This window comes from Pteropus alecto, unplaced genomic scaffold (assembly GCF_000325575.1).
Source record: "Pteropus alecto unplaced genomic scaffold, ASM32557v1 scaffold139, whole genome shotgun sequence".
NCBI classification, from domain to species: domain Eukaryota; kingdom Metazoa; phylum Chordata; class Mammalia; order Chiroptera; family Pteropodidae; genus Pteropus; species Pteropus alecto.
The window spans coordinates 2,713,573-2,728,232 of record NW_006443567.1 but is presented as its reverse complement, the minus strand read 5'-3'; the positions used below and the strand labels follow the sequence as shown (position 1 = coordinate 2,728,232).

The window sequence follows — 14,660 nt, the reverse complement described above, 5'->3', positions numbered from 1 at the left end:
TTTTTACTTTTCAGTGCAATTGAAAGCACCCTACTTTTGCCAACACTTGAAGCAAAATTACTTTTATTCTTTCATGGTTCCAGGTTGATGTGCTCTCATAGTCTTTTTCTCCCTGACTTTCTTTGGCATATTCTCCGATATTGAGTAGGAAATTTCTGGATGCAAGACCCTAGAGATGATCAACTTAAAGCCTAGAATACTCACCCACCTCCCAAATTGGGGATGGTGGTGCTGGTGGTGGGTACTATGGGAACAGAGAAGGTCATGTGGGAACTCTCTGCCTGAGGTAAGGTCCTACCTGGTCTCTACCCTGCCATTTCTAGAACAAGGCTGTTCCAGCAGCCAGGTCTGAGGACAGTGGATCACACAGCAGAGAACAAAGCACAAAGGAGAAAGAAGTAGACTCACTGTCCACAGACTCCATAGGGAAGAGTTTCAGCAGGGTTTGGAAGTATTCAGCTTCTCCTAAGTCAGAAATTTTATGTTAGCTGTTTTCTAAATCAGTTATTGTAGTTATTTGATAAAGTCGGAATCCCAAACATTGACAACTATATGAAATGCTTCTAAAGATGATTCGATATTCTAATCTGATCATTATTAGGTAAAACTTTCTGATAATTTTATTACACATTCTCCTTCCTTAATTCCTTCAAAATGTTTAGTGACTTGCTTATCATAAAAAGCCGACAAAAAAAGTTGTATTTTTGGAGAAAATGCACTATCAATGATGCAAACTTCATTTATTGCCTGTATAATAACATTTATAATGTTTTTCATTATAGGATAAATTTAGGATCTTTATAGAGCTATCACACAAACCTTCATAAAACACATGGATTCTTTTAACCCAGTAGCTACTCTCAAATTTAACAGCCATCTGAAGGAATAAATAACTTGCAGGTAATAGCTATACAACTGCTAAACAATTGGGTGGCACGCAAATAATTCATGTCAGAGATTTTATTGTTTTAGAAAACTAAAGCATACAGGTATATTGTTTTTATACCTCATGCTCATTAAATCCCATGAATGACATACTTGATTTTTCAGTCCTAGTCCCATTCGCTTATCTCAAACTTAAATAAGTGCTTGCCATACTGTCTAATTATAGCAACTCTCACATGAATGACTACTTTTCATAGTTTCTACCTAACAACAACAACAACAACCCCACCATATATCTATATATATTTAGGACTTTTCAAAGCCTTAAGGTAGGGCAAGGAAATTGGCTAGCTGGCCAATGAATGGGAATGTCACTTTTTATTAAATGCCTATTACGAAAATAATGAGTATTATTATGACGTTGTGCTAACTACTCTCCATGCATTAGGTTGTATTTTTTCCCTCATTCCACAGCTGAAGAAACTGAGTGTGGTGGGTAAAATAATGATTCCCCAAAGATGTCCATATCCATATCCTAATCCCTGGAAACTGTGACTATGTAAAATTACAAGTCAAAAAGGACTTTGAAATGCGATTAAGTTAAAGATCTTGAGATGGGGAAATGGCCCAGGATGAATAGGGCAGGAAAAATGTAATCACAAGGATACTCACAGACAAAGGGGGAGGCAGGAGATTCAGAGATGTGACAGACAACAGAAGCAGAGGTCAGAATGATGCAGGGCAGACTGATGCAGGGCCATAAGCCAAGGAATGTGGGTGGTCTCTAGAAGCCAGAAAGTAAAGGAAACGAATTCTCCCCTAGAGCCTCCAGAAAGAACAAAGCCCTGCTAACACCTTGGTTTTAGCCCAGTGAGACTCACTTTGGACTTCTGACCTCCAAAACATTAACAGAACACATTTGCGTTGTTTTGAGCTACTAACTTTGTGGTAATTTGTTATAACATCAAAAGAAAACTAATATGCTGAGATTTTGTAAGGCTAAGTTATTTTTTAATAACTTCTAGCTTGTAGGTGGCAGAATTAGAACCCAGATTCACCAGACTGCAGAGCGAAACTCTTACACAAGGTATTACCTGAAAGATAAAAATAATATGGTTTTGTTTTTTTGTTTTTGTTTTTGTTTTTCCATTTCAGCTTTCCTTCCTCCGGAGACACTCCTAATGGATAGCAAAAAGATCAACAGGAGGAATTTGGAGAAACATCACAAAGATGGTACAAAGATCAGGTTCAAGGTCAAGGTTGTAAACATGAAACCTAAAGCAATGGTAACAAACTTGAATGCCTACCATGTCATGTATTAGGGTAATAATGTAAACACATATCTACGGCCATGTCACCCTGAATGTGCCCCGTTCTCGTCTGATCTGGGAAGCTAAGCAGGGGCAGGCCTGGTTAGTACCTGGATGGGAGACCACCTAGGAAGACCAGGTGCTGTAAGCATTAAAAAAAAATAATGTAAACACATGAAGTTAGGCAGATTTGATTATAACAGCCAGAATGAGGTGGAAACACTTTAATGAACACTTTAATGAAGCAAACCACATCTATGGATTACCAACTTGTAACCTCTGAACTAAAGCTTCATATATCTAAATAGGGGCTAATATCAATATGTACACTTTTCTCTCTGTGATCACTGGTTCTGAGAAACTGGAGGGGGCAGAGAACTCTTGAGAAATTTTAACCTGAAAGGCCATAGATATGTTTGCACATAGATATAGGGAGAAAATGCTTTTTCTCTACATACAGATATTTGTATAACTAAAAGTTTCAAGATTATCCATTTTAAAGCTAGTATTGAAATGAACGATCGAATAGCATATCACATAACATAAACTATCCAACACACTAATCTCACAGCAAATATACCTCAAAATCACTGAGCTTTCCTGTTTCAGTTTGGAGACACAACATTCCTAAATTCTTTGGTATGCTGCTTTAAGGATCCCTAATCTTTATGGTTATATAAACATGAAGAGGCACAATTTTTATTTTCTCCAAAATCAAACCCTAGATTTTAAAACTATAAATTGTTTTGAGAACGTGTCAAAAAAGCAAAGGGATGTCAAAGGGCAAGGGTCAACCTTGTTTTATCGTCATTTTTTTTTTTTTTTTTACTTAAAAAAATGACCGCATGAGAGAGGAAACAGCGTTGGTTTTAGCTTCTTGCAGGCATTTTTTTTTTGTGTGGGAATTCCAACATGTGACTGCTCAAAGGTGCCTCCGTAAAAATGAATATACTACCCCATCTTCATAGCGCTCTGAATCATTTCTCCAATCACTGTGCATGTCCCCACCCCAGTTCTCTGCAACAGCTCTTACTGGTTCTTCAAGTTAATGGGCACAGAATCAGCTTTCTCTCACTTTTCCCTCCTAAAGAGAGATTTACTCCCTTCTCACATCTTTCCCCAGCTTGCCCAGTTATAGCAGTGAGGACAGCAATAACGACAAAAGGCATAAGCCTGATACATCATTTCACTACTAAAGTCTACAAATTAATCTTTTTAAATGTCTTTTGTGCAGTATCTAAAAGAGGCAATTCATACACCCTATGCACACTTTTCAGTTGCACTAGTTATTTCTTTAAAAATGTTTAAAGTGGCTTATACAACATAAGAGTTTGGTTACTTTACAATAAAAACAATGGATATTCTTATATCTTTTCTTTTTTAAATATTTAATCCAAAAAATGTTGTAACAATAAGTTGGAAGTCTTGACAGAAAGCCTATTGCATACGTGCCAAGCTTGTTACATATACTATCCTATTTAGCCTTTATAACATTGCAATGATGTAGGTAATATGGCCTTTTTACAGGTGAGCAAACTGAAGCAGACTGTGCAATAATTTGCCCAAGGTTACAGCTAGAGAGCAGTGGCACCTAGGCCTACCCAAATCCTAAGGGCAAGCTCTTTCCAGGACAAGTAACCCTTTCCAGGACTCATACTTAACAATTAGACTGAACACACACACAGACTTGCTGCCTAGTATTTAGGAATGACTTGACATTGACATAAACAAAATGGGTCAAATACAAACAGTCAAACAAATTATTGGAAACAATTTGACATCAGGGAGTCCACCGAACAGAAACTGTTATAATCTAATATCATAACAGAATATGATGTTGAGCTTTTGGCATGTGATTGACCTTGATAAGGTCCGAACTATCTCCTTAGAAACAGTGGGAAAAATCTCATGATCTCACACTATGGAGAAGCTACTTCCACACTCTATCATACCCCACTCACCCCACCCTTAAAGAGTATGGAACGTACGAGTTACTCTACAGGTCACCAAGCAATTTGTCAAGTGACCTCAAGGGTAGATATATGCCCTTCTCGTCACATATCTATTCTCATCTCCTCCTTCTCAGTTGGCCACAGTCATTGCAATTTCTATCCAGTTTAATCCTCTCTTTGGACTTTACTTTAAATCCGCTGTACCATCCTTTTGGGTGTTACCTATCATAGCCTCCAAAATCAGGCCAACTCCAGAGATCCTTCAAGGTGAAACCATTGTGTCACCAGCTGAGTTTCCAATTTTTTACTCTGGTCAAGCCTTAACCATATAAGCAGAACAAATTTGTCTTCCACTATAGTTCTGGGCTTTGGACTTAATCCAATCAATTTCATTCCTAGGGACTACTTAAAGTAATTCACTTAAGAGAACAACAGAGGAAAGTAACAACAACAAAATAACAGAAACATATGCTTTTGCATAGGGTTCAAACAAATGAGGACTTCTCCACCAGCTAGAAGTTCTTACAATTAGTTATTTATGAACATGTCCTATCTTCTCTGCTAGATTGAGAGCTCCTTTACCTTAGTAGCCATTCCATATTTACCTTTGTAACCTATATTGTGTGTGACACAATAGTAGATATGTCTCTTCAGTGAGTATTCATGTGCTGTATGTATCTGTGTGTATTAATGTATATGCATATACACGGATCTAAGTTCACCACTGAGAAGACATCTATATATATAAAGGAATTAGGAACTTCCTGAAAGCTTGAGTCAGTTACTTTTGATAACAAAAGTACTAATGTCAGTTGTACCCAATACTACAAAGCACATAGAAAAGAATTTCTTGTGCACTATAAATTGTGTATTAAATACAAGTCTGAAGTTATTATTCCCATAATACAAAATCACACATAGAACTGGAGATACAATTGTCAAAATAAAAAGATTCACATCCTAAATTGTAATTTTCAAAATAGCATTCTGTGCTAAGAGCTTTATTAGAAGATAACTCATTTACTCACCCATTGATGGCCACTGTCATTCGACAACAATAAAATTCTTACTTGTTTATTTCACTTTTGATTCCAAATGACATCTTTTCCTATGGATGACTTTTACTTTATTTTTTGTGTGCTGTCTCAATATTTTAATCAGCAAGCATTTTATTTTAAATCATAATATCAATAACATTAAGTTTTGAAAGAAAAAGAGTGGCATTTAAAACCCTGTTGATGACTAGTTAGTCGTTAAATTAGCATAATTTTACATTTCCCAAAAATACACCTAAAATCACTTTAGAAATTTGCTGGGAATTTAGCATATAAGGGAAAATTTAGGTAGAAAAATGTTTGAAACATATCTGAAAGGAGAGATTTCTAAATTCTAGCCTATAATAAAAAATGAGTCATTTTTTTTTCCTTAAAAAAAAAAGAAGTTATCAACAGGCTAGAATTCTATATCTTTAAGTTTAAAATAGGAGAAGAATTAAAAAATCAAAAAGATTTCAAATCATTAGACTTTAAAATATTTTCACTTGTACACCCAGAAAGGGCTGCATTTTTAAATGCTGATGAAGTCGTCTCCAGACCTATCCATGATATCATACTCTACTTAACCATGGTGAAAGAAAAAAATGAACCCTTTTGTTAGATATTATTTTAATGAGTGATTTAAAGCTACTCTGCCAAGCGATTCAAAATTGTCATACAGTCTTAAACAAATAATAAGACTAACGGCGCTTCCTCGTAAAAACTTGAGCACATTTAGATTTTGAAATTACATTCTACCTCCTTGACTCCTTTACATTTCCCTATGTCAACATCGCAGTAGTCACATCAGTACAATCCATGCAAATACAAGTCTCCATTCTATCCATCTGTCCTTAAAATCCCCATTCAGCAGTTTGTGCTACAGCAGCACGCTGCAGCATCCCTGCACTTGAACTTCGGAATAGGCTTTCCAGGACTGCAGGCAGAACCCTTACCGCATTCCTTCTGAACCTCATCTTGCCTCTCGGGGGAGTTGCTTCTGCCATCTTGCCTATATACAATAACACTCTTCTTTTCCAATTGTCAATGCAACATTGATAAAATATGAGCCGCTTCTTGGGTAATACTGAAAAGCGGCAGCCAAAAATCTCTATCAAACAATGCTACCGTAGCTGTAGCTGCTTCCATTACCACCATGGCAGCACTGCAAGAAAACCACTATCCCTGATTAGTCAGCTGACAGATCCTTCCCTGCTGCTCATTGTAATTCAGAGTTGACACATTCCTCCAATTACTTAGCCTGATTGAACCTCATGGATTAGCTAGTGTAGGACTGCTCAAGACGATCAGGCAAGTCCTAAGAGTGGAAGAAGAAAAAAAAAAAAAAAAACTCGACCTCCTAGTAGGGGCTTGATGGGACTGGCTTTCTCCTCTGCGCAGTTTGATTTTTAAGGTGGAATGCTAAGAATCTTTGTGAAGGTAGTATTAACTGATACCTTTATTTTTGTCCTACCCTGGTCTGTAACTTAAAATTAAATTTTTTTTTTTTAATTAAATTCTATTCTGAGTTTAAGCCTGTGAAAGATTAAAAGTGTGTGAATTTTTTTCCTGATGATAATCTAGAAAGAACATAATATGCAGATTTTCTAACCAGCAGAGGGGAGGGAGGAGATAGGATTCTCTCCTAAAACATTTCCCCAAAATGTGTAACTTAAAGAAAAAATCTTGTCTCTTATCATGAATTATGAAGTATAACCCAACTGCATAGTTTATACTGGAATCTACAAATCAAGGTCTTCAAATTGAACTGTATATTTCATAGACACTCATTTAAAATAATATACCAACACCTATCTATGCAATGGCAATTTTCACCAGAAATCCTTTCTGGATGCCAACTTTTGCTCTTGAAGTTAGCTTATATTCAATACTTACCTTTATTGCAAAAAGTGTCGAATAGCTATTAATGGCTGAGATCAATTAATGTGCTCTTCAGGATGAGTATAGAAACCATCATAAGCAGAAACATTTAAAATGTTAAAAAGAAACATTTCAAATAACATACACCCAGTTACATGTCATCATCACCTGTACCCCCAACTCCTACCCAGCACCATCAATTTGGCAGTTAGGAGAATAAAGGGACCCCAAGTGCCCAGCTCTTTGCTGAACATGACACACTTCCCCAGTAAGAGAGCATTCTTAGGAAAATAGATAGGGGAGCATCACCTCCCAAGAAACAAGTCAGTATTCCTCTGTTGACCCCAAATCAATAGGATCAAGACTGAATCTTAAATTTCTTCTTCAGGAAAAACAAGACCTGTTCCAAGCAACCTATTTGATTAATAAAAAAAAAAAAAAACTTTACAAAAAAACTGATGCCATGTGCCAAATGATCACTCAATGAAAATTACTTTAATTAAGCAGGTAGTTTTGAACCAAAAAAAAAAAAACAAACTAGGCCTGGTGATATAAGAAAAAAGTTTTATTATAACGAGTGTTATATTTAGTATAAAAGAACTGATTATTGTTATAAACTGAGGACTGCTCAACGAGCCTAAGGCCTGATCGTAAAAGGCCAGGGCAAAAGGTAAACAGCTTCATTTAGTGCCACTGATAGGGCTCACTGGAAGGCAGACTTACTCTCTCCAAAGGAATTTTACCTTTTTCTGAAAAACACTGAATTTATTTATCTACTCACGAGTCATCTGGAAAATAATAGCAGCAGGTAGAAGGGGCACCAACTGAGATTAATGAAAATTCAATTCCTGCTCTGGCTCTTTTTGTTACCTAGATATTTGACCTTGGATTCATCACATACCCTTTCCAAAGTGTGTGTTTCAATGTAATTCCCTCATCTATAAGACAATGATATTGATACCTGCCTGGAGTACTTAATCAGGAGATAAAGAGAATCAACATTACTTAATAAATGTGACTTCTTTTGAAAAGGCAAACATATTATACAAAGTCAAGGCTTTATTTTGTTTTAGTAACTGTGTAAATCTGGTGTTAACTCTTCTCTCCATTGCTTATGATTAAACACCTCTGTTAAAAAAAGATAAACAACAACAAACACAACAAAAAACACATTGCTGGCTTGCCTAAGATGAGGAGTAATTCATACTGAGTATGAAAAGAATAATGATCTCATTCATTTCACCGTGCGAGTTCCAGGATACAGTTGGCCCCTAAACAATGCAGGGTTAGGGGTATTGACCCCTACATAGTCGAAAATCTATGTAAACTGGGGACGAGCACACCAACCACAATCACGTGTAATGAAGATGAGGAGTTCTGGTTAAAGTAACAAAATGCGATAGGTTACTTATGAAATTTAACAAATTATATACTGTAGCTAGTGCTCAAAAAGTACAGTGACTAACTGAAAGTTGTTAAGAAGTTTACAGATTTACCATGTTTTACCCAAGATTAAATGACTTTTGATATACTTTTCAGATACAAAGTAAAGTTGACCTTTGGACAACACGGGGGTTGTAAAAGCCAATTATCCACGCAGTCAAAAATCCATGTATGACTTTTGACTCCCAAAAACTTACCTTTACTAGCCTAACTGTTGACTGGACATCTTACCGATAACATAAACAGTTAATAAACACATCTTTTGTATGTTGTATGTATTATTTACTGTATTATTTACTATATTCTTACAATAAACTAAGCTAGAGAAGAGAAAATGTTACTGAGAATACCATAAGGAAGAGAAAATACATTTACAGTATTTATTGAAAAAAATCTGTGCATAAGTGAACTCATGCAGTTCAAAGCCATGTTGTTGAAGTATCAACTGTATTTTTAAATATTTTTTAGCAATTTAATATAGCAAAAAGAACACTAGCTCAGAAGTCCAACAACCTAGATTTTTGTCTTGCCTTTACAACTAAATTAACTTTCTCTGTTGAGTGTGGACTCCTGTGTCAGTCAGGAGACAAAGTAAGAATTTCAGATGGTTGATGATGTTGGACTCACAAAGAAAAAGTATATTGATTCCTAGCTACTCTGGTACAATAGAGAAAGTTGATCCCATGGTGCTTCCACAGAGCCTCACTCTTGCCTGCTCAGGAGTCTATGGGTTCCTGATCTCTCTCTTCTTCTATGAAAGAGAAGTGCCAGACAATGCCACTATATCCAGGTGAGCCTAATAATGTAAAAGATCATCTTGGCTGTGGGTAGGACTGCATCTCTCATAATGTTTCCTTTAGGGAAAGTGTTTTCTCTATCTGGGTCTTGGAAAGCTGGACATTAGATCCTACTAGGAAAGATATGTCATTTTGCAGGTGACTCACTTCCCTACTCTATCCTGGGGAGAAAAAACGTCTAGAAAGATACACACTAAAATGTTAAAAAAAAAAAAAAAGTTTATTTCTGGATGGTTGGATTATGGACTATTGTTTTAAACTTTCCTTATACTTTTCCATATACAATGCGTATACAACACAGATATTTCCATTTTTAAAAAGTTTCCATAAAAACTTGCCTTTCTCTGAAAGGCGCAGGGAACCATGAGTCTCTTCCTACTCATAACTTGAACCATTGACTATTCATTCTTTCCCATTAGGTTTTAATTTGGGTTGAACTGTTTAGCCCAATCTCTTATACAAAAATCTTCTTCCCACTTTCCCACCTCACCATCCCATCTATTTTATTGTCTCCATCAGTATCAAAATAATCTATATCCCCCACATACATAAAGTATAATGTAAAACAAACAAACAAAAAAAGAAGTTACTAAAGAATGCATTGGTACTTACTGAAATTTTTTGGAGAGAGATTTTGAGAGAAGACCATGTATCCAATCTTCGATCAAGAATAATGGTAAACCGGGAGTCAGATCCATTTTGCCTAAAATAAAAGAAGATAATATGTATTTCTTAGTAATAATCCAAATTTGTTAGATACATCCTTACTTATGATTATTTCATTTACATTTTATATCTTGACTGAAGACAGACTGGGAACTGGAAATCTATTACAAAGTGCTACTTTGGAAAATCAACCTTATTTCATACTCTACTACTTAATATTTAAAATTTATTTTTCAGCATTAATATTAGTCTCTTAGATAGGTAAGTGATACTGTAATATGGATAGGTCACTAAAATGGATTTGAAATACTGCAATCTTGGTTATGGGTAAACCTTATAGATAGCTGTCTTTCATGATATCAGTTTTAACTTTCCATAGCAATCCATCATAAGCCAATGACCACGTTCATTTATTCATTTATTCACTCATTCATAAAAACACTATTAAATATGTTTTTATCGCTTGACTACCCCTTTGGGGAAGGTAGTGTAGTGGATAATATAAACTTTATTTGTCCTCAAAAGACCACTTTCAAGCTTCAATGGATGTCTTGTAAATTTCGTTTTCTGGGATTTGATCTTTGTTCACGAGGCTTTACAATTTTGCCATCCTATATTTCTGTCCCAACGGTCTTCGGGGTTAGTAAATGGAAAATGTTTCCTTTAAATAATTTGTCTTCGACCTAAATAAAATCTTTAAGAAAACTTTTGAAACATTCCCTCTTAAAGCATTCAAGTCTCAAATGACCTCCAATATCAAGAAGTATCTCCTGATATATTCTAATATCACTTTTGAGTCTATTTAACATTCAGTCTTCTTATTTTATCCTTGGAATAAATAAAGAATAGCTGTCCTCTTGGCTAGTAAGATTTCCTCTTATGCAAATTAAAGGCTTTATGTATGATCATCATTTTCAATCTACGTTCTTCTTCATGGGGACAAATGCTTTTAGATCCCCAATTTTGTATTCATAGATCCTCAGCATAATTTTTATAACAATTTAGGTAGCTGACATCTTCCCTTTCTATTTCTTACCTGAAGGTGAGTCTTATGATCATTTACAATAATAATAACTGTCACTTTAAAAAGCCATTTTCCTGTTTCTATATTTAAATTGGTATCTGATATAAATTAAAAAAAAAAGTTATGAAATGCTATACCTTGCAACAGATGTCAAATAAGTCAGCACTTTTACTATCACGTCTTCTGGTATACATCTGAAATTACAATTTTCTGGAAACGTAATGATCCAAGCATTGTCCTTTCCCCGGCCACCTAAAATAATAAAAATCAAGTGAAATAATAATTTGTGTGACAGCAATGCAAGAGAGAGGATTTTTGATTTGAGGAGCAGTCAGAAGATAATTTTTGGCCAATGTTACTTTTATAAGAATGACATCTCCACATAAACCAACTGGTACCATACTCCTAACTAAGTTTAAAAAGTGACAGAGTGGTGGGAAGGAAAAGGAAGGGAAGGGAAGGGAAGGGAAAGGAAGGGAAAGAAGGAAAGGGAAGGGGAGGAGGAATCTTGACACTACAATTAAAAGTTAAAGATTATTAAACTGGATAAAAAAAATTCAAGACCTAACTATATACAGTACTGCCTATAAGAAACACATTTTAAATGTAAAGAAACAAACACATTAAAAACAAAAGGATAAAAACAGATATGCCAGGCTAATATTAGTCAAAAAGAAGTTGTTTAACTTTCAACAAAGTAGATTTCAAAGTCAAGAATAGTACTAGATATTAAGATCATTAGATTACCAAATAGTGGTAAATTCACCAAGAAGACATAACAATCCTAAATGATTATGTACCTGAAAACAGAGCTTCAAAATACATGAAACACAAACTGATAGGGCTGTAAGGAGAAATAGACAAATCCACAATTTTAGTCAGAAATTTCACCACTCTTCTCTTAATAATTGATAGAACAAGTAGACAGGAAATCTGCACAACAATCTCAGAACCCTGAACAAAAATTTCAACCAATAAGACCTAATTGACATTTATAGAACAGTCCATCCAGTAAGAGCAGTATACACAGTGTTCTCCAGTGCAATTGGAAAAAAAAATCAGATTTATTATTTGCCTTAATCTTTACCTACAGTAGCTAGAAGGAGAGTCCCCATTCCCAAAATATCTTTTGAATCAAACTAGTCCAAAATACTAAATCAAATAATGATAAATCTTCACTATATAATATTCTAGACTTAAAGAGCAGGATCTTTAAGGAAGATAATCATTGAGAATGATGACATCCAAATAAGAGTCTTAAAGGAGTTAAAAGGAAAAACTGCACAACTCTGAACCAAGAGATCTGGTGCATCATTAAACAAATGGCCTCTACAGGTAGGACAGTATAGAACTAGCAAAATAATAGATAACATTATAATATAATATATATCTTATATACCAGGGGTCCCCAACCCTTGGGCCATGGACCAGTACCAGTCCATAAAGCACGAGGTGGGTGGTGCACGAGCAAGTGAAGTGTCATCTGTGTTTGCAGCCGCTCCCCAGCGCTAGCATCACTGCCTCAGCTCCACCTCAGATCATCAGGCATTAGATTCTCATAGGAGCACCGGTGCCAAAAAGGTTGGGGACTGCTGTATACAGAATATGATATAGACTTGCCAGGTAAGCTTGTAAGTACTCTACTTAAGGACAGAACCATCTAGCACTCAGGCAAACTATACCTACCAAAGGAAAGAAGGTATGGTTCTTATAAGGGTAAATTATCATTGACTAATCAGTAACATGTTATTACCACTGAGCACCTACAAGTGCTGAATTAGCTAGGAAACTTGTAAGAACAAAAGAGATAAAATCTAAATTGGACAATTTTAATTATTTTTCCCATTGAGATCCCTTTCTTCCAAAAAAAAAAAAAAAACATATGCAGAAACATTTTGAAACAACTACAAAAAGCAGATAAGGAAGGAACTATGGAGAGGGGTCTGGGTGGGGGGAAAAGGCCTAAGGGCAGTTCTATTCAGAACACAGGTAAAATCCCCAAAACTCAAGAGTGACAGGATGTCATACATTTACACCATTTATAAAATCAAACATAAAACCACATTAAGTGACCGCTAATTCACAATTATCACTAATTATAATCATTAAAGCAGAGGCTAGATTGAAGTGCCCAATTAGGATCATGTATAAGTAAATGCTTGTTTAGTAAACTGAGCATGTAAGTATCATTTTAGAAATAATTAAACTACTTAAAAGGAATAAGATCGCTTCTTGTATCCTTGACACCTGAGAAGCATTCATTTTCATACAAACAATGCATATACTTGTAAATTTTTCTGTTTAATGTAATGAATATAATGTTTAATGGTACAGTTCAAATTACTCTAATACATGAAAGTAATTAGCTTGCATTTAAACGACAGTCGCTAGATATCGGACCTAGTCAAAAGGAAAGGAGTGGTTTACCATAGTTTTATTTCTAAAAATATGTAATGGTGCTGAGCAGCATTATTCACAGCAGCCAAAAGGCAGAAGCAAAGCAACCCAAATATCCATCGATGGATGAATGGACAAACAAAATGTGGTATATACATACAGTTGATTATTCAGCCTTAGAAAGAAAGTCCTGGCACATGCCACAACATGGGTGGACCCTGAAGACATATGGTAAGTGAAATAAGCCAGTCGCAAAAGGAAAAATACTGTACGATTCCACATATATGAGGTACCTAGTAAAATTCATAGAGACAGAAAATAGAATGGAGGTTTCCAGGGGCTGGAGGAGGAGGGAATGAAAAGTTATTTTTTAATGGGGTTTCAATTTTGCAAGATGAAGAGGTCTGGAGATGGATGGTGGTGATGGTTGCACAACAATGTGAATGTATTTAGTGCCACTGAAGTGTACACTTAAAATGGTAAAGAGGGTAAATTTTGTTATGCGTATTTTATCACACTTTTTAAAAATGAGATACAATTACATATACATGCACAAATACATATACACATTTTAGAAAAATAAACTTTGTCATGTATAAATGAACCCCTTAAAAAATAACTTAGCACGCGCTGCTTGATTAGGTGAATGACTTGACAGTATTTGTAATGAATATTTAAGTAATCAGAATATAGTGGAGGAGAAACTCTCAGAGAAGCCACCTCAGCTGTCACCCTCCCACCCAGCCAGCACTCACCTAAGATTTCTAAAGACTTGTCTGAAAGTCAAATACATAGGGGTAGTAAGATTGGTTTTAATCACATATCTAAACTTATTTAAAATCTCCAATTATTGTTTAAATGTCCATTTTTTAGCAACTATGTGTACAATGTATAAATGTTTATTAACATATTGTTTCTCAAAATCTGTAAATATACTGTATAATAAGGACCAAAGTAACTTTACTAATCGATTATTCATTTACTTAGTCTAAATATATGTAAAAGTCTACTTACCAGACAAAAAGGCGATGTCTTGCATTAAGAAATGACTGATATCCTTTACACGGAGGTGCAGTTTGGATTCTATGACAAATGAGAAAGGGAGAGAAATGACGCACATGGCAAAGTACAGCTAGAACCATATACATGATTTTGCGCTGTGCTAAAAAGAACCCTGGGGGTCCCACAGCCTGTGTCCACAGACACATTGCTGATCTCTTCTTTACTCCTCAGCTATACGGCAAGGAAATCTCACTGATGAAAATATCTCC

The 14,660-nt window shown here is 35.4% G+C and overlaps 1 protein-coding gene and 1 pseudogene across 1 annotated transcript in view; one reads left to right on the top strand and one right to left on the bottom strand.

Moving 5' to 3' along the window:
* The window catches only part of MCF2 (MCF.2 cell line derived transforming sequence), a 60,172-nt gene extending 45,744 nt beyond the window's left edge, over positions 1–14,428 (bottom strand). Inside the window, exons 1-3 of the mRNA XM_006924203.1 lie at positions 14,404–14,428; positions 11,130–11,244; positions 9,915–10,005 (exon numbers count right to left, since the gene is read on the bottom strand). Of these exons, the coding sequence (XP_006924265.1) occupies positions 9,915–10,005; positions 11,130–11,244; positions 14,404–14,428 (231 nt within the window). The remainder of the gene's footprint in view (positions 1–9,914; positions 10,006–11,129; positions 11,245–14,403) is intronic.
* LOC112472909 lies at positions 2,227–2,346 on the top strand (annotated as a pseudogene).
* Positions 14,429–14,660: the final 232 nt, after the last annotated feature.